Consider the following 18,618-nt stretch of genomic DNA (forward strand, 5'->3'; position numbering starts at 1 on the left):
CTGCATCTCATCCTGTTTTATAGCAGCTTTTAAAGAACATGTAAGGTTCCTGTTCATTAAAAAAGCTTTCAGCCCAACATGAGATCCCTTCCTGGGCAGGGTATCCGTTTCATTTGATGCCTGCAAAGTGGTGACTCTGAGCTCCCTGCTTGCTGTGCGTGTTCATCTTCTGTGCAGGAATCAAAGGCAGTACTGGGGGCTGTGGAGTGGGCGGCTGTAATATCAAGAGGAGATGCTGCTTTAGTTCCAGCCTGATGTAACTGCTCTGCCTGTGCTCCCTGAAACACTGTCCGCAGCTGGTCCTGGTGCTCAAGGCCACATGAAGAAACATGTTTCATGTTTCTTGTTCCAGTGGCTCAGCTGTACTTGAGTCAGTGTAGACTTTATGCTTCGGCTCATATTGTCTACGCTCATTACATCTGAGCTGGAGAATGTTTCTGCTCACTGTATTTTGCTAGTCCTGTGTTCCTTTGCGTGGATTAAAGGTCTGTGCTGTATTGCCTTCCACTGAAAGATGCTACCTTGCTCAGGTGGGACTGACATCCTGCATGGGTTGTGTTGTGAGTTACTGCTTACAGCAGTGTGGTTTTAGCTCAATAGCAACAGGTTTTTTGGCAACAAGGGATCATTCAAGAGATTCAAGTGGGAAAGATTATGTAATTGTTTTACAGGGCATTCCTGTTTTCACCCGTGGTTTGACCCTCTCCTGTGTCTCTTCTTGGGGCTTCATGTCCACTTCTCAGGCTCTGAGACAGTACAAGTAGCATCTTCTCATCCTTGCTTGAAATCCTCTCTTTCAAAGTCAGAGTAAACTGCAGAGAATTTGGTGGCAAATTCCTTTGGCAGTAAAAAAGGTAAACTAATCTCTGCTCCTGAAAGGACAGTACATATTGGGTATGCAACCCCTTCACACCTGAAGAAATCTTAAACCTGTTAGAAGTGGGGGAAGTGGAGTATAAATGAAGGCAATCACTGAAGAGGACAGCCACAGCAAGAGTCTAGATGTGGGAGCTTGAGCATAGTCTGTCCGGTGTGATACAGGGCTGGGCTGACAGGTTGGCCTGGAGACTTTGGAAGTAAATAAAGGTCAGTCGGATCGGCCTGCGTGGGGAGGAAAGGGCTGTCCGGTCTGATGAAGGAGGCTTTATCTTTACTTTTCTGTAAATATTTTTTCTGTCTTCAATTTACTGCCATTTTCCCAGGCACTGTTCTGAAGAGTTCAGCTTATGACATGCCCTCTTGGGTTTGATTACTGCAGTCACAGGCACTTCTGGAGTAGGCAAATAAAGTCTGAAAGACATGTTTCAAGCCACAGGCCTTGGGAATGCCTTTAACTCCTCATAGCAGGTTTTAGATCCATATTTGGATAAAGGAGCATTTTCAATATGATGTTGATACAATCAGTTAGCAAACAATGACTTTTCTTCCAAATTTCCCATGGGAGAAGTTATAATTTATGGGTCAGTTTTAGCTTCCCTTGTACATGCCTGCTTACCCTGTCTCACTCCTGAGCACAGGCTGCTTCTGCTCAGCCGCAGCCCGATGCAGCCGCTCCCTGAGCAGCAGCTGCGATGCTCAAGTCCGAAGGAAGCGGAGCAGTCCTTGCAAGGGGAAGGGTGGGGCAGAGGCAGTGCAGGAGATGAAGCTGAAGAAGTTTTGCAGAACTGTGGGGAGAAGCAAAATCTGGTGTGAAGTTAAAACTGGCAGTAATGGCCAGTATATTTACCTCCTATCAGTCCCGCTGGTCTTTCCTGCAATAGAAAAGCTGTAACGATAATAGGTCACAAGACGAGAGTGGATACGAAGGACACTGCTGAAATCTTAGATCCCTGCAATTAACAGAAACATTTGTGGGGTAAAATTCCTGGGTGGTGTGAGTATGCTCTCCCAGTATGCTCTCAGCAAAGGTAAATAACAAACCCAATGGTGTGTGCAGAATTTCTGACCTAGAAGACTTTTATCTTTTTTTTTTTCTTCTCTTGAACCCAAATCTTACCCCCAGTGTAACATGAGTACACAAGCAAGTCATACCAATTAGGCATCCAGTAGAATTTATAATTAGTGTTTATCTGCTCACAAATACAAATGCTCCTGAGAAGCACTGAAAAACCCCCTCAAACAACAAGAAATTTAGAGCCTAGGTTGTTAGAGAAGGGGAACCTGAGCATGGGATTGTGTAGGTATATTTAAAGAAGGGTGAAGTAGCATTCTTTCTACTGTCAGAGAATCACGGTAATGCAGGTTGGAAGGCAACTCTGCCTGTCTTCATTGGCACATGCTGGTATTTTAATTAAAAAGCTCTGATCTTGAACACAGTGGTAGAGGTGAGAAAAGCTGTTACCCTCTGTAGTTCTTTCGTTCATCAGTACGTCGTTCTGAACAGAAGGTGACAGTCCTTTTGGTGTTTCCCACTCTTTCCAGATAAGGACTCGCATGCAGCAACAAATGCACGGTGCGGGTCCTCCAGCATCGCATGTCGGCATGCTGGTAGAGGCTAGGTAGGAGCGAGTGACTCTTGGAAATCTTCCTAAGTGCTGGATGCTGGAGGAGAGTTTCTGTGGCATAACACATTAGGGTCACAGAACTCTCTTTTTTCACAGCAAGTAATTTTGAAATATTTGACACCGTGTCTTACTTGGGCTTCTAGTTTAAAAAACCAAATCCCCAAACGAGGTACCAAACAGTGTCAGCCCTGCCCTCTAGTGCTGCAACCGAGTGAGAGGTTGTTGCATGGTTCACAGCAATGTTGTCCAAGGGCGGGCTCACCTGATTATTTTTTTAAGTTATATTAGAGTGTGGATTTTTTTATTTGTTTTGGTTGTTTGGTGGTTTTTCTAGGGGAGTCGTGGTGTTTATAGTGTTTTCAGAGGATTTTGCTGCAAGACGACCAAAATCAACCTCAGGCTTTGGTGGATGATGGGGTCTATTAAAAAACCTTAAGTATCTTGAGCATCTAAGATAATCATTACGATAAAAATTTAAATAAGCTGCAAAAGAGTGAGAGTGTTTATGTGATTTATGATTAACCGAAGTGTCCTCTCCACAGTATCGAAGGCGAGTATGTTCCCGTGGCAGGCGACGAGGTCACCTACAAGATGTGCACCATCCCTCCGAAGAATGAGAAGCTTCAGGCGGTGGAGGTGGTGATTACCCATCTAGCTCCTGGAACCAAGCACGAGACCTGGTCGGGGCATGTTGTCAGCTCCTGAGGCGTCCCAGAGGGAGCGTGGCTGCTGCCTGCATGGTCACCGCTCGACAACTGGCTGCAGAGGACCTGTCCTAAGAATATTCTACGTATTGTGTGGGAGGAAATACTGCATTGTCAATAAATCAGATGCAGGCCAAAATTACCATTTTCATAGCTGGCCTGAAAAAAAAAAAAGGCAATTCAAATGCTAATGAAAAAAATCTAGCGTAATGTGTTTACAAAAAATATATTTTAAAGAGACCTAGTTTGTGTGCTTGGTGGAGGAGGGGAGGTTTGGTTTTTCTTTTATCTTGTGAGCTGATTGTGTGAAATGCCCAGGGGAATCGGGGAGAGGTTTGAAGGAGAGCTCTTCTAGTGCAGATGGCCGTAGTGGAGACACGACTCCGACTCCGAGGCCCTGGAGGTGTGCGAGCGCTGCGTTCCCTTGAGCTCCTCTTCTGTAAGGGTTGGAGTACACTTACTGCTGATAACAGTGCCTGAATGCCTTGGCTTGAGAGAGAGAGAGGGGGGTGTTCATTGCTGTGATTTGTTTTCCTCGTGGAAGGAAGTTCACGAACAGAGCAGCTGCTGCAGGGTGGAAAATCTCCATCTGGTGGTTACGCTCCAATGGCCACGGCTGGGTGCCCTTCAGGTCCATCATTTGCAAATGGCATATCTGCGTATGTGTGGAATATTGCGGTTTTAAAGCCCAGATTGTTTGTGAATTTACTTAGGTGCCTTGATGGTTGATTAGCAACAGATTTTATAGGCCAGTATTAAAAAACAAACAAAACCAAACCAAAATTTAAAAAATTTGCTTCAAGGTAAGTGGTAGAAAGCTGTAGAGTAGTGGATACTTCATAGCCTCTGACTGTGCCTGAATTTAGACAAAGCTGAAGATTACCTTCTTGATTGCATATAGTTGAATGTCTGCCATGGTATTTCACTGGGCAGACAGAATAACTGTACTTCTGAAAAGCAAGTTATATGCTATTCAGATGACAGTCTATAAAATACTGTGCGAGTTACTTAACAGGCTCAGCTGTCACAGTGGAGTAGATTCTCCAGCTGTTTCCCTGGAAAACTTGCTTGGTAGGATGTGGTATGGTCACCCTTGCCCTGACTCTTCCCTGCCTGCAAGATTTCATGTAGTTGTAGTGCGACTACATTAATTCTGTTCCTATTTGCCTTCCACCTTTTTTTCAAATGAAGCATTTTTCTCTTTTATGTTCTTAACAGTAGATTTTTATTGACTTTGCAAATAAAAAAAGCAAAAAAGATGACGTGATACTCTTCTGTTAGTTGTATGAAACAGTATAACTTCAGTTGCCTATTTGTAGTCTTAACAATAGGTGCTCGGTGTCATGAAATGTCTTAAGACTCTGTCACAGGAGACGATCTGTTCCGAGGTCTGACTGGGAGAGACCACAGGTGTATGGAGGTTAGTAACTGCTGTGATGACTTGTTTTACCTTAGCTGTACCTGTATTACACTATTGTGTACGGTAATGACCAGCCTGTAGTGGGGTTTTGGGTTTTTGTTTGCTTTTTATTAACCATAAGACTTGTGGCGAACTTAACACTATCCAGTTTGTTGGAATATCACACGCTGCTTCCTTTACAATAAATGTGACCATTATAATGCTTTAATAGATGTCTTCAGTCTGCTCTCTGCATAGTCGGCATTGAAGATGATTACCATTAGAGACAGAGGAGAATGCACATTCCTTGCATATGCACGCCTGTATGATAATATTTAAAAGTTTTTTAAAAAGTGTTGTAACATCAGCTGACTGGCATTACCAGAACAATTAGGGAGTAATTTAGCAAGTTTTCTAGCTGCTTAATGGATTAGTGTATAATATATACTACTACTTGTGTAAATACATTTATTGTCATTATACAATATTTAGTATTAGCTATTATTTATATTAGCATATAGTAGGGGGAACAGGGAGGTATAGCACAGCCTGGTCATTTCAGCTGAAACTTGGGGGAGGAAGGCCAGAACATCTCAGAAGGGGCTCCCAAGACAGAGCAGCCACTCTTCAAAAACGTTGCAGCAAAGCTTTGGCCAGGCTTCAGGGGATGGGGTCCAAGCAGGGGCTGCTGAAGGCAGGAACAATTGTGCCTGCCCTCTTTGTTTAAGCTTGCACTAGAGAAAGTAAGATGGAAGCATGGGACTAGGCGCTGTGGGTTGCTTTGCTTTGTTTTGTTTTTTCTCCCCTCAGAGAGACAGAATGTTAGCTTTGCATCTGCTGGCAGGAGAGGCAGAAGATAAACCTTAGCTATTGGCAATGGCTGTGCAAGTCTAACTAGCAAGCTTTTAAGATTTGAATGTATGCAGGTATGTGCACAGATGATTGTCTTAGAAGCTGAAAACAAATCTTGGTTTGGTCTTGCACAGGATGTTTTGCGTAGGTAACTTTCTGCAAATACAGGAAACAACCGTGCAGTGCAGTAACCAAATAACAGGATACATCACATGCGTGTACACACAAAGCCGCAGCTATTAAAATCTGGCTATCTTTAAAGAGCCTTCCTGCACTGCAGATGGTTCTGGTCCAAAGTCTGTTCCCATTAAAATGGTTGAGGCTGAATTACTCTATGGAATTAGGAACATGAGAAGGGTGTTAGAAGGCAAGTTCTGATGCATGCAGGCATCACAGCTCCCCTTCCTTTTTTGTAAGCCCTTTTGGGGATTTTGGTTTGTACACAAAGGTTGTATTCTCCCCATTTTTACTGTGTAAGTAAGTGTCGCATAAACTTTGAATTGGAAAAATGGAAGTCAATAATTTCTTTGTACAGACAGGCAGCATACGACAGGTCTGCTTTGCATATTTTATTTGCCAAAATGACAAATTGAAATAGTAATTTTTCATGATGAGATTTTATTCTCCTTTACTAAATTAAACTGTTCATACACAAGATTACTTTCCTAATGCCAGATGAGAAAAGTAATATTAACAGTTACACTGATTGTCATGCTTCAACTTGAATTTTAATAGAAATGTAGTTTAGGTAATCTTCCTTAGTACTAAAATCTCATCTACCCTTAATGTCTTAGCAGGAAAATCAGAAATGTAATTAGTGACAGAAGTACATTTTGCAACCGTGCTCAAGTTGTTTCAATTAATTTTTACATTGTTTTTTATTTTTTAGATTTAAAAACAGTCTGCAAAAAGTGTAGGTACCTTGAAACGTACTGTGCATTGGCACTGCAACTGTACTGAGGGGGTAACTTTAGCACGAGTTGGTCCAGCCTTTCCCGTGGTGGTAGACTCAATGCACCTTCTGACCATCACTGGAACATGTGTGAGGTCAGGGACTTCTGGCTCAGTTCTACCTTCCCACCCCCAGAAAGAAATAAAACCTGTCTCTTTGACTCATCTTCCAGTTTAAACAAGAAAAGCCCAACTGTCTTACAATTCATGTCTTCATAGCACAACGCAGTATTTTAAAAAAACAACTCTAAAAAGTTCATCTTTTAAATAGCAGCTTCAAAATTAAAACTAGGGATAAAGCCTTGCAGGCTGATTTTAAGACCATAAATCAACTATAGGCAGATTATGCCTCCCCACCCTGGTGTAATTAATTAGCTGAGGAAGTTTACTGATAACTTAAAAAACAACCAGCCAAAAGGAGAAGAAAATACTTGTGCAAATGGAAATAGTGAAAGGATGGTGCTAAATAAGCTCTGCTGTATTCCACTGGTCAGCAAATTTCTCTTCAGTTAAAACATTTCTCTTCAGTAATGACTGACCTGCAAAGCACTTGCTATTCATGATCAATTACAAAAAACAATACAGAATGAAGGAAGATGTTTTGAGTTGTTATTAAGCTGTCTTAACCGTTTTGTAAGTGTGAATTCTAAGTAAGTCCTTTATTTAAAAAATAGCTCTTCACAGATTCTTCTTGTATCCTGTGGGGATGTGACGCTGTGGCCTTCTGTTCTGGAGTCTGTGAAAATTTCATAGTCATTCCCTCCCTGAAAACAGAAGAGGAAAAAAGCAGAAGAGAATTTAATTTTAACTTAATGTATAGTCACAGTCTTGGGGTGGAAAAGGAAATTACAAAAAGAAGGGGCAGAACATAGTCATGACCAAGATGTCTTGCAGAAAGCTGAAAAACGGCAAACCACCATTTTGAGATTTTGCATAATATGTTTATAGCACACCTGTGCTGAAACGTCTGCTGAATACCACGAACACTTGCACAAGAACTTCCTGACCTGCACATTAGTGTTGGTAATGAAAGAGTAGAACTCCCAGTGTAAGTTTAGCCATGTTTTTAGTTTTGGATAGCAACCCCGTATTGACTTATAAAATTTGTTTACTTGTTAATATTGGGGTGTGCAGTTTGTTACAGAACACTATACCAACATATGGTGTTTGTAACTTACTTGCATTATCCTCTTCCTTCTAGCTTGGTTTTCTTCCCTTTTAGTTAAATTATTGTTAAGACTGTTGATCCTTTGCTATTGCAGGAGTGTTTTGGCCTGTCATGGTTTAACCCCAGCCAGCAACTAAGCACCACGCAGCTGCTCACTCGCTCCCCCCCCCCATCCAGTGGGATGGGGGAGAAAATCAAGAAAAGAAGTAAAACTCCTGGGTTGAGATAAGGAATAGAAAAGAAGAAACTAATAATGATAACACTAATAAAATGACAACAGTAGTAATAAAAGGATTGGAATGTACAAATGATGCGCAGGGCAATTGCTCACCACCCGCCGACCAACACCCAGCTAGTCCGTGAGCAGTGATTCCCTGCCCCCACTTCCCAGTTCCTAAACTAGATGGGACGTCCCATGGTATGGAATACACCGTTGGGCAGTTTGGGTCAGGTGCCCTGGCTGTGTCCTGTGCCACCTTCTTGTGCCCCTCCAGCTTTCTCGCTGGCTGGGCATGAGAAGCTGAAAAATCCTTGACTTTAGTCTAAACACTACTGAGCAACAACTGAAAACATCAGCGTTATCAACTTTCTTTCCATACCAAACTCAAAAACATAGCACTGTACCAGCTACTAGGAAGACAGTTAACTCTATCCCAGCTGAAACCAGGACATGGCCTTGCTAGCTACTGGTCTGATGTGACATTTGTAACTGGTTTCTAATCACAGGAGAGCAATGAAAGATCCTTTCACAGCTGGCTCAGGAAACAGGAGCTGCCACCTGCACGAGCAGAGATTGCTGAAGGCCGCAACTTCGTGCACTACAGGAAGCAGTTATCTAATTTTTGTACGTTGTTTGCCACACTGCTTTCCAGTGAGTCAGCAGCAATTCTTGCTACTTCAAAACTCTGAAAATGCTGCACTGCCAATTATAGGGTTTAAAGTCAACTGTCCATAAACTCTATGCCAGAGGGACAGGTGATTACTTTTGCAGCTGGTGTCAAGGGGGGAAAGCCCTTTAATTTAAACCTTGTCTTTTTCTTATAAAACTTGGCCTTTTTAAGTTCCTAAAGCTATGAAGTTCTTTGTAACTTACAGTTATAAAACTGTAAGTTCTTACAAAAACTAAGCCTTTTTTAATAAAACTTAGCCTGACACTGTCCCTTGGCCATGTTCAGACAGCCTTAATTTCACCCAAGTCCTTGTGCTTGCCGTTGCCCTCAGTAGCTCTAGTTAGGTCTCTGCTCAGTATTTTCAAAAGCCTCTCAATCACCCTGCAGAGTTGTTAGCTCTCCCCAATGACTAGGGACAGGGATTACATACAGTTTCAGTTCGTCTGTGTGGAGACAGAGTGGTTAGCCAAAGGAACAGTATTAAATGCAATGGAAAACAAATACATTTAATAAACACCAGCCAACAAGAAGCATCCATCTACAATAACCAAACAGGACAATCAGATTTACATAGTTGTGTCACCTAGGTTTTTAACGAAATTACAGATGTTCAATTTAAAAACATACTCTATTAAGTCTGTCAAGAACACTGTGTTCACTTCAGTAAAGAGAAGAAAAAATTCTATGCTCACAGCTATCTCCCAGCACTATGCTGAGCAGTATTGCACAGCTAGTTAAACAAACACGGACACTTATTTATATTCTGACTTCAATTCTTGTCAGGCATAAGGCAATTGGTTAGAACCTACAGTGCTTGTGGTTTAAAAGAGAAGCGCTGAAATGTATATACAAAACAATATACTCACTGGCATAGTCTTATCTCCAAAGAAGTAAATCGTCTTGTATCCATCATTGGCAATGATTCCTAAGCAGTACCTCTTATCCCAGCCATCTGGGAACACATCGAAGCTTATTTGGCCTCCTAGAATAGACATGAACCAAGTGAACTTTGTTTTATTATAAGAACACATTTCTGAGGGGAGAGTAAGTGAGAAAAACTAAACTGGGTAAGACTGTTGGTAGAGGGAGCTTTGCAGAAGTCACAGAAATGTTATGAGATGCTGGAGTTAAGTCTTAAAACTACAGAAAGTGTTTTATAGGGCATCAGTTACTACAGTTGTGATTTACCCATTATTATTTACCCATTAAACAAATATGAAAGTCATAGAATGTTCTCAAATGCTCACTGCTCTCAAACTGAACCTTTTTTAAAAATTACATTTAATCTTTGCTTTCAGAATAGAAAAAGGAGGAAATTAGCCAAATTAGCCTTTTTAACACAGCCTAAGAGGACAACTGTTCCAGTTCAAAAATCCCTGGATTTTACCAATACATAAAAGCGCGATTCCCAGTTGAAGTGGGTATCAAAAAGGTATTTACAACATGCTGTAGGAGAGCTATATTACAGTTCATTTCTGCTTCAGTGTTTCAATACCACAGCACTGATCGCAACCATAATTTTTTATAATTCTGGAAAGTAATAAAAGGCAAGAACATGGTAGTATATTGGGGGAAAGAGAAAAAAAAAGCATGGAAAATCAATTCCCCCTTATTATTGCTCTTCTCTTTAAGCTTGCGCTTGCTTTTGGATTTCCTCTCCTTCCTCCCACACAATCCAGCTACAGAGCTGAAGAACCAAGGGCTACTGGAACATTACTGATGTAGTATTTCTGATCAAATATTGGTTCACAGAAACAACTCTGACTAATCAGAAGCATGTAATATGTTTCAAAATGAGCAGAATCAGTCACGTAACTGACATTAAAAGACAGTGAACTGATGACAAGCAATGAAGTTCTCTTTGTTGATGGATTTCAATTAAAATGTACCAAATGAAAGCCCAAGAGGAAAAAGAGGCTTAGTCTTGCATGCAATGCCTGCAACCACCCCCAGAAAGCTAACTGTTACACAGATGAGATAGGATATGCCACAGCCATAAGAGGATACAATTTAAGTGAAATTTAAATTAAATGAGGTTTTAAATGAAATTCTTTTTATCTGATACCTATAGAAAATGTGAGGCCTTTTCCTGCAAATTCTCTTCGTAAATCAGCTACAAATTTCTCTCTTATATGTTCCTTCTGTTAAAAAAACCCAAAAAACCAAAACCAAAACAAAACCAAACATCAGTTATGTGCTGTGTTAAGTCATCAATAAAAAAATAACCCCAAAACCCACCCCCAAAATACCCAAAGATCTGAGTACCAGGACTAGTGTGATATAGCTACATTTTATTATTACTGAAAGCATGCTGAGAATATTTCCACTTCAATCTGTTACCAATTTGTAAAAAATGAGAGCAAAACCTTACATACATGCTGTGATACTTGCTTTTCTACCTGAAAATCTTAGAATACTAAGGAAGTGCACTCAACTCCTGGTAAAATTCAGTTTTACAAATGGGGAGACTGAGGCGTAGGAAGAGTCTCAAAACTGGTACTAATGTTCCAACACCATATACTCCAAAAAGGGTATCTTCAGAATGCCTTGGGCTTAGATATTTTTCAGCATCCATTAACTGAGACACAGGCAAAGACCTCTTTTGAGGAATTAGATTTCAGGTTTTGTATCAGGTCAGAAACAGTTGTTATGGTGTAGCAGGGAACAGAACTCTGATACCATGGCTCAGATTCATTTCAGCCTCACACATTTAGCTGTGTACAAAGGAAAATAAATGGTGAATAGTTTGACTTCAGCTTTTAAATTCTGCTTTAAAGAGATGATGTCAAAAGAAGGAATAGTTTTATTGATTTGAATGCATATAGGCTGGTATACTAAAGAGCACTCCAAAGAAGTATGGTTTTATCTATGACAGTGCTTTTCAGGAAAAGAAACGTAAGCCAAACCCATCCCTTCTGCAAGTAATCATTGTTAACTATTGCAATGAGAAAACCCTATTGTGCATTTCCTGAAGTCTGAATGAAGAAGTTAGTTAAAACACCTGGAAAGGATTAAAATGAAAAAAATTTCACAGTGTATAAAAGCTTTTTAGAAACCATAACCTGGCCATAACTGCCTCTTCCAGAAGAGCTGGATATTTTTCAAGAGTTGCAACTCACTTTATCAAGTTCATAGAACTCAATTCGTTCTTCCTGGCTGCAGCTTCGTCCAATGGGGGACACATTTAACATGCCGTTTCGGAACTCAATAAAAGTGCCCCTGAAAAAGAATTGATTAACGAGACAGAAAATAGATGAAAAATTGCTCAAAATACTGAATATCACAATGAACTTCCGTTTAATTCCGAAGACAATGGGAATCAGAAGTCTCCTTCAGCCTCTCCTTGTGTTCATAAAACCCCCAAACATGTAGGAACCAATACCTCTGGCATCAAGGAGTCTTTTGGACTTTTATTTGCATCTGGCAACCTCAACATCATTCTTACTGGCTTTAAAAGTATGATTTCGTTTTAAAAATATGACTGGAGCATCCTGCCAACCCAATTCTCAGACCCTGACAGGCCAGTCTGTCAGCTTTGGGGTGAAGCGGCAAAATTTAGAGCGATTTTGGCAGTGTTTCTGTCTGTCCTCACATATGGTAAGCATTAGTCAGCTGCACCCTGACATGTCACATAGAGCTGATCTTACTGCACACTTCTAATTTCTGGAAAACATTATGCTGCTGAATTCCAAACATGTCAAGGAAATGCTCCTACTTTGAAATTGAACTTTCTTCCCTCTTAAATAAAAATGCTGAATCAGTATTTCAAATCCTATGCTCCAGCTGGGAGCTTGTCTTTGTACACATGGATTGAGCTGTTTCACGGATACAGTGCTCCTAAAACACAAAGTATTCATTTTTTGCTGAGCAGCCTGCTTTACATATTGACGCTCAACACTATAATGTGGAGAATATGGTGACACTGAGATGTATGTATGCACATACCTTTTCTTTGGCAGTTTAATCTTTGCAATATAACTCAGGCAGTAGTTGATTAGATCTTGAAGTATGTCCTCACCCAGGTGACCCTGAATGTTCTAACAAAATAAATACCATTCAACCAAGAGTCCAGAATTTGAGATTCTAGAAACAAGTTGCATGGAAAATGCAGACATTGGATAATCGGGCATGGTTAATACCACAAAGAAACATGCCTTCCATAAGTAACTCTCAGTTGATGCACACAGGGTATTAACTAAAGGCTCTCATTTTTATTTTTTACTTTGTTTCTTTTAAACCAAACCACCAAACTCTCATTTAATGTACTCCCTATGAGTACCTGCTTTAGAAGGAAACAGTGGGGGCCAAAGACTGCAGACCTAAACAAAAAGTTGCAGTTAATGTCTACTGTAGCCAAGCATGAAGAAATGGAGATGGTTACTGCAGTAAATTGGAAACCACTGCTCAAGTTGGCAATTTCAGCCAGGATCTCTTTTAAATTTTTCATCTCTGTTACTTGTGTTGAACCGATGAAGGTGGTTAGGGTATCTAGAATCAGATGTACATTTATATTAATTTAGAGTATTTACCTTCTAGTTTATGCAACGTATCAGAATGTGCACTCTGAATTAACACTAAAAAGCAGCTACAAGAAACTTTCTGAACCCTAAGGCCCAACAGGCATCAGCTATGAAAAGCCGTATTCCATAGGACCTCCAGGAGCAGAGGGCTTGGGCACACGTTTCCTATAGATAAACAGAGGGAAAGGCTGTTCCAGGATTTTCACTGTTCTTATTCGACCAGGCGCTCCAGAATCCAATAGCTTTAGTTTGGAGAATACCCCAAGGAATAAAGCTTAAGGTGAAGATTGCCATTACATGAATCAGAGCACCAAATGAATAATCTGTTACAGAAGCAACACATGAAAATAGCAGCAATTTTGGCCTTAGTTAGAAGGGTGATTACAGAGGACTGCACTGTAGCAACAAAGCAAAATCTTGTTTAGAAAATTTCTCTTTCACTTTAGTGGAAATGTCACACTTACCTGCTTGCTCAAGAATTTCCCATCTTTGTATGCTACAAGACCGTTTTCTGGAAAAACGTAGTCAAATTTTTCAACCACTACAACCAACCAAACAAAAAGACAGTAACTTGTAACTTGCCCTGTATGTTTAATGCAGAATTGTCTTACACATTAAATAGGTTAAAATACAGCAAACATTAGATCATTTCATTTAGCATGAAAGATTGAGCAGCATAACATCGAGCACAAGATGAAAACCACTCTCATTTCTCTCCAAGATTAACACACACCTCAAATCACATGGAATCTTTCAGGTAAGTTACCTGTACTTTTGCTTAAGGGCTCTTCCTCTCCTGCAAGTATGTCTCTTTGCATTAAATGTAAGGGAGTGACTGAACACCTCAAATCTTCCAAAAACCTGGCACAAGGCTTGGCTAGAGAGCAAATCAAATACTACCATTTTAGGTTTGTTTTCTCAGCATTGCTAATCTACGGTAGATGTCCAAGAGCTGCAAGAATCTTACTACAATGCAAGATGGCTTACTGGAGACCACTTGTAAGCCAAACAAATTCTGAGTTATTTGGGCGTTAAGGAAGGCTACCAGTGGCCCAATTCGGTAAAGACCATTAAAGGTAGTCTTTTATAGAGAAAAGGAAATGCCGCTCAAAGGACTAAAGCGGGGATCCATCTCTGCATCATAACCCCACAGTTAACAACATCAGATCCTTCAGGGATGCGCTCGACAACGAAGCAGCCTGCATGCGTATACGTAAGGTACATAATTCCACTGTAAAAGACAAAGTTAAAACGCCCTGTAAGGTACTGTCACAGACTCAGGATTTTGCCATTAGTAACAATCCCTTAATAAGACACCAAGATATCTGTAAAATGCAAACACAGGTTGCAGTTTCTGAATGCCTGTAAATGGTTCTTCGTAGACTGAGTGCAGCACGACAAAACCAGGAAAAACGTTAGAAGCAAGGAAGGAGGAGAATGAATGGGGTTTAACCTACGTTTAACCTTCACAACTTCCTTGCAGGCCACTCAGCGCAAGGGGTTGCATCAGTCGCCATCCTTACCGTCATCGCCAAGCTGCTCCTTGATCTTTTCAAAGTCTGAACCACCCACGACTCCAACTTTCACCTTCTGACGCAACTTCTGCAGAAACGCGGCCATCTCCGCTGTGATTTTCTATGTTCCAAAACGAAACTATTAGATTCGTCAGCAGTCTTACCATGAGACCGGCTTCTCTATTTCGCGGTAACTGCAACACGGTGCGGATCTTTAGGAAGAAGGGAGGGGGTTTTGTTTTGGGGTTTTTTTTGCCTTAAGCGGCAAGGTAAGTTGCTCGCGGGGCGTCAGGGAGGCGGAGGCAGACCCCGCCGTGCGCACACGCCGTGCTTTTGGCTCGGGGCCGAGAGCCCCTCAATAAAAGCCCGTGCCCGCCCGGTGTCGAAGCCCGGCCCGGCGCCACCGACGAAGCGCCGCCGGCCGGGAGCCCGGCCCGCGGGGACGCCGTGCCCCGGCCCCTCCGACAGCCCCGCGCCAGGGCTCGGCCACCAGGCAGGGCGAAGCCCGAAGGAAGGAAGGAAGGAAGGAAGGAAGAAGGGGGCCGCGGCGGGACTCGCCTGGCGCGGGGCGGTGAGGGTGCCATCCACGTCGAAGAGGCAGAGCGCGGCGGGCTGCGGCGGCGCCATGGCGACCGGCCGGGACGGCGGAGCCGGCGCCGCGGGGGCCGCCGGGAAGCGGGGGCTCCGCCCCCTCCCGCCGTGCCGCGCGGCGGAGGGAAGGAGAGAGGGAGAGAGGCGGGGGGCGGTGGCGGAGCCCCGCTCTCGGACGGCGGAGCCATGGCCGTGGTGAGGGCAGCGGGCCGCGGCGGGGCGGGGAGGAGAGGGGCTGCCCTGCCGTTCTGTTCCCCGTTCCGTTCCCTTCGGCCGGGCGCGGGGTGAGCGGTACCGCCGTGAGGCGCCGGCAGCGCGTCTCGGCCGCCAGCGGCTGCGGCCGCCTCACGAGCGGGGCGGGGCGCGGGGGGCGGCCGCGCGCGGCGCCTAACGGCCGAGCAACGGCGGCGGGAACGGGAAGGGAAGGGAAGGAGGGCGGGCCGCCCCCCGCGGGAGCACCGGTCCCGGCGGAGGAGGGCCGGGGGCAGCGGCGTTCATCTCCCCGCCAGCTCTGCCGTTGCCCGCCCCGGGGCGGGATCCCGAGCGATGGCGTCCCTCGGTCCGGGTCCGTCGCTCGTGCTCTCCCCCCTTCATCGTGCTTAGCCCGCTTTTTCCTGTTTCCCCAAGATTGTTATTCCCGTGGTTATTCCCCTGATTTCGCGGGCTAGCAGCCGCGGGTTCTCAGACCCTCTTTGCTGAGAAGCAACCCGCCGTGCTGGTGCTTCCACGTTGACGTTGCTCAAAGAAAGAGGGAGGCAGGGGATGCCACAGGGCGTTAGTTCAGTGAGCTAACCTCGGTATCAGGTACGTCATCAAAAGTATTTTCCCTCTTCATCTGCAGGCAGGGATGCAAGCATGAGTACCAGTTTCCTAGCATAGCACTAAAGTATTAGATTACAGCGAGCTGGGGCTTAAGCTTACTGTCTTTAAGTGCCTGAGGAACAGATTCTGAGCTAAATGCGATTCGGTTATAAAGACAACTCAAACAGTGACCTGTGGGAATATTTCCTTATAGGCTAGGCTCTGCAGAATTAGGACTAAAGTCTGTGTGGCACCGTCTTTTGGGAGATGTGCACAAAATCGGCTCTGGACAAGGTCATGGAAGAAGGAAGATGCTCGCCTACTGTGTTTTTTTGGTACGTGGGAGTGTTCGCAGTCACAAAACCAGCGAGTTAATGGTGGTCTTAATTATCTTGGGAGACAGCGAGAGCCACCTGTGCGTCTGTGCCATTCGGCCCCTGCTGCTGTGGTCCAACAGAAGGCTGTGGATGTGAAAACAGAAGAGTTCAAACTGGTCTACAGGTTTCCGGGGATTAAGTACTGCAGGGTGCTCTCCAGACTGAAGCTGTTACAGACTGCCACCACCGTGGTCATGCTGCCTCCCATCTGCTACCTCTATCTGCAAGACCAGGTTTCTCAGAATATCCTCATATATACAACTGGCATTGCGGTCTTTGCTGGTGCAATGTTGTATGGTATGAGCTACTTTTTCAGACGAATTATTGGATTCATCTACTTAAATGAAACTGGCCGTACCGTCAGAGTGGCCCACTTGACATTTTGGGGAAAACGGAATGACATTTACTGTCCCATAGAGACAGTGATGACTTTGGATGAAGTTGGAGATAGCAAGGAGGAGCTACTTCTCCAGTTCAAACGGTATAATAGTACAGATATTTTATATTTTACAATTAAGTTTGGTCAGATTGTAGACAGACAGAAGTTTACTCAAATATTTGGAAAACCTGAGTGATACAGCAGCTAATTTCCCGTGGTTTTCCTTGTTGCATGTTCATTGCGCTTATTCTTCTGTGAAGTTTAATTAGTTTACCAAACTGACATACTTCAGTCATTTTCCTATGCAAAGCCTGTGGGTAAGTGCACTCAGTGTAGAAAGTAGAAATGGTAAAGAACAATCCACTGGATTAAACGTCTTTGCAGCTTGTTTAAGGTGTGAGCAGCATCTCTTCCATGTCAGATACAGCGATGTGCATAGTGCACTGTCACCAGCAGTTCTCAGTCTAAACTGTCCTACTTGGAACGTGCGGTAGGCCGAATTACTGGTGCTGACGCTGACTCTTTCAGCTGGCCTCTTAGGCTGTTTTGAAACAGGAAAAACTCTTGAAGTGAAATGCAGTAACTCTGCCAGAGCATCCTCACTTTAAATTCAGTCTTTTAGTGAAATTGAGGTTGACTGGGAAATCTCTTGAAATTGAAACTTGTTTCGTACATACATACGATAAATAAGGCTCATGCATTAATGCAGTTGAGGTAACTGGAAAGAGCGGTATATAATGCTGTATAAGGAGAGTGGGGTCTCTTGGCATGGTCTTCCAGGATGTGAACGTAACTGGGCAAAACAAGGGTGCGTGTTGCCAAGACACGTTGCCAGTTCAGCCCTAAGGGTAAGTTAAAGACTGGGACAGCATTTCGGGAGCCTCTCGTAGAAACTGCTTTCCCATTGGAAAAAACACACCTAAACTATGGTGCTGTGAATTACAGGGACAGTCTGTGATCCTTTGTTCAGTTTGGATCCTAATGATCATCTGAAAATTTGAAACTTCTTGTCCTTCTTTGCATATATTCATGTTTGTGGTTTTTTTGTATGTATGAATGATGTTTAATCAATACTGTAACACTTTGAGTTGCAAAAATGTCAGTAAATGTTACCAAAAGTATCTTGGACTATGTGAATCAAGCAGTCTTCTGTGAAGAATAGCATATAGCCTGGGAAACAAGTCATCTGTATCCCTTGATGTGTTTCCCGATTTGGGCATATTTTAACATCAAAAGCTCTGTTGCCAAATACCCTTTCCAATCCCTATTCCCCCAGTCTGGGTTTACCTAAAATGAAAAGAAAAAAAGGTAAGACAGACACCTAAAAGCTACGTTGAATTAAGGCTCAAAATATATGTACTTTGTATTCTGTTGAACTTGCAGGGCTGATCACCCCTGCATCTGTGTCTGTGAAAGACAGCGGTCTTATTCTGTGGTGTTGGTATGATTTCTTGTTTTCCAAAACCTCAGCAGAAATGAGGAGCGGGATTTAAACTCGAGAAAGAATCAAACCTGATCACTTGCAACATGTAAAACTTTTTGTGAGTTGTCAAAAGCAAGTGAACTCCTTCCACTGCTCTTCTAGCTGTTATGTCATTTGAAACTGGCAAATAAACTGACCCTCACCAATAGAGGAATTTGGAATACTCTTTTCTCTTTCTTCCTCACATGTGTTGAAACCTGTGTCTCTTGGTGGCTCAGCAGATGCAGGTAAGTAAAGGTGCCCTTTAAGTGCACAGGCTAACCCTGGTTTACTATTTATTTGTGTTGAACTTTTCCTAATGGGTGCTCCTTTATTTTAAATTTTGGCTGATCCTGTGTGGTACAGCAATATCAAAAGGAAAAGAAAAATGGTCCTTGGCTTAAAGACCATGGCAGCAAAATACACTGTATGCATACAACGTGGTTTTTGGAGGCTGATTTTCATAAGAGTATATTTAATATGCACTAATGATTCAGTTTAGGCAT

At 43.0% G+C, this 18,618-nt stretch overlaps 3 protein-coding genes across 5 annotated transcripts in view; 2 read left to right on the top strand and 1 right to left on the bottom strand.

Annotated features, from left to right (window-relative positions):
- Positions 1-4,836, top strand: part of CARHSP1 (calcium regulated heat stable protein 1) — a 38,067-nt gene extending 33,231 nt beyond the window's left edge. For both annotated transcript variants that reach the window (XM_075058756.1, XM_075058755.1), the window contains exon 5: positions 3,047-4,836. In XM_075058756.1, coding sequence (XP_074914857.1) covers positions 3,047-3,209 — 163 coding nt within the window. In that variant the 3' untranslated portion in view covers positions 3,210-4,836. The remainder of the gene's footprint in view (positions 1-3,046) is intronic.
- Positions 4,837-6,013: 1,177 nt separating this feature from the next.
- On the bottom strand, positions 6,014-15,209 carry PMM2 (phosphomannomutase 2). 2 transcript variants are annotated; one of them, XM_075058752.1, is made up of 8 exons: positions 15,061-15,209; positions 14,512-14,623; positions 13,453-13,529; positions 12,414-12,505; positions 11,588-11,687; positions 10,534-10,609; positions 9,335-9,450; positions 6,014-7,174 (listed from the first exon to the last, which is right to left on the bottom strand). In XM_075058752.1, the coding sequence occupies exons 1-8, from the start codon at positions 15,127-15,129 to the stop codon at positions 7,070-7,072; spliced, it is 747 nt and encodes a 248-aa protein (XP_074914853.1). In that variant the 5' UTR covers positions 15,130-15,209; the 3' UTR covers positions 6,014-7,069. The 2 variants fall into 2 exon arrangements, with proteins under 2 accessions (XP_074914853.1, XP_074914854.1); XM_075058753.1 differs by lacking the exon at positions 6,014-7,174 and adding an exon at positions 7,190-7,793.
- Positions 15,210-15,211: 2 nt separating this feature from the next.
- Positions 15,212-18,539, top strand: TMEM186 (transmembrane protein 186). Its single transcript, XM_075058754.1, has 2 exons — positions 15,212-15,288; positions 16,109-18,539. The coding sequence occupies exons 1-2, from the start codon at positions 15,280-15,282 to the stop codon at positions 16,844-16,846; spliced, it is 747 nt and encodes a 248-aa protein (XP_074914855.1). The 5' UTR covers positions 15,212-15,279; the 3' UTR covers positions 16,847-18,539.
- Positions 18,540-18,618: the final 79 nt, after the last annotated feature.

This window comes from Buteo buteo, chromosome 27 (assembly GCF_964188355.1).
Source record: "Buteo buteo chromosome 27, bButBut1.hap1.1, whole genome shotgun sequence".
Classification (NCBI taxonomy): Eukaryota; Metazoa; Chordata; class Aves; order Accipitriformes; family Accipitridae; genus Buteo; species Buteo buteo.

Bases quoted from the DNA above. Each gene is read 5' to 3' on its own strand.
- PMM2 (XM_075058752.1), bottom strand. From the start codon at position 15,129: ATGGCGCCGCCGCAGCCCGCCGCGCTCTGCCTCTTCGACGTGGATGGC. The intron at 11,688-12,413 runs GTATGTGCATAC...ATTCTTTTTCAG, and splicing joins ATTAAACTGCCAAAGAAAAG to GGGCACTTTTATTGAGTTCC. The intron at 10,610-11,587 runs GTGAGTTGCAAC...TTTTTTTAACAG, and splicing joins AGTTCTATGAACTTGATAAA to AAGGAACATATAAGAGAGAA.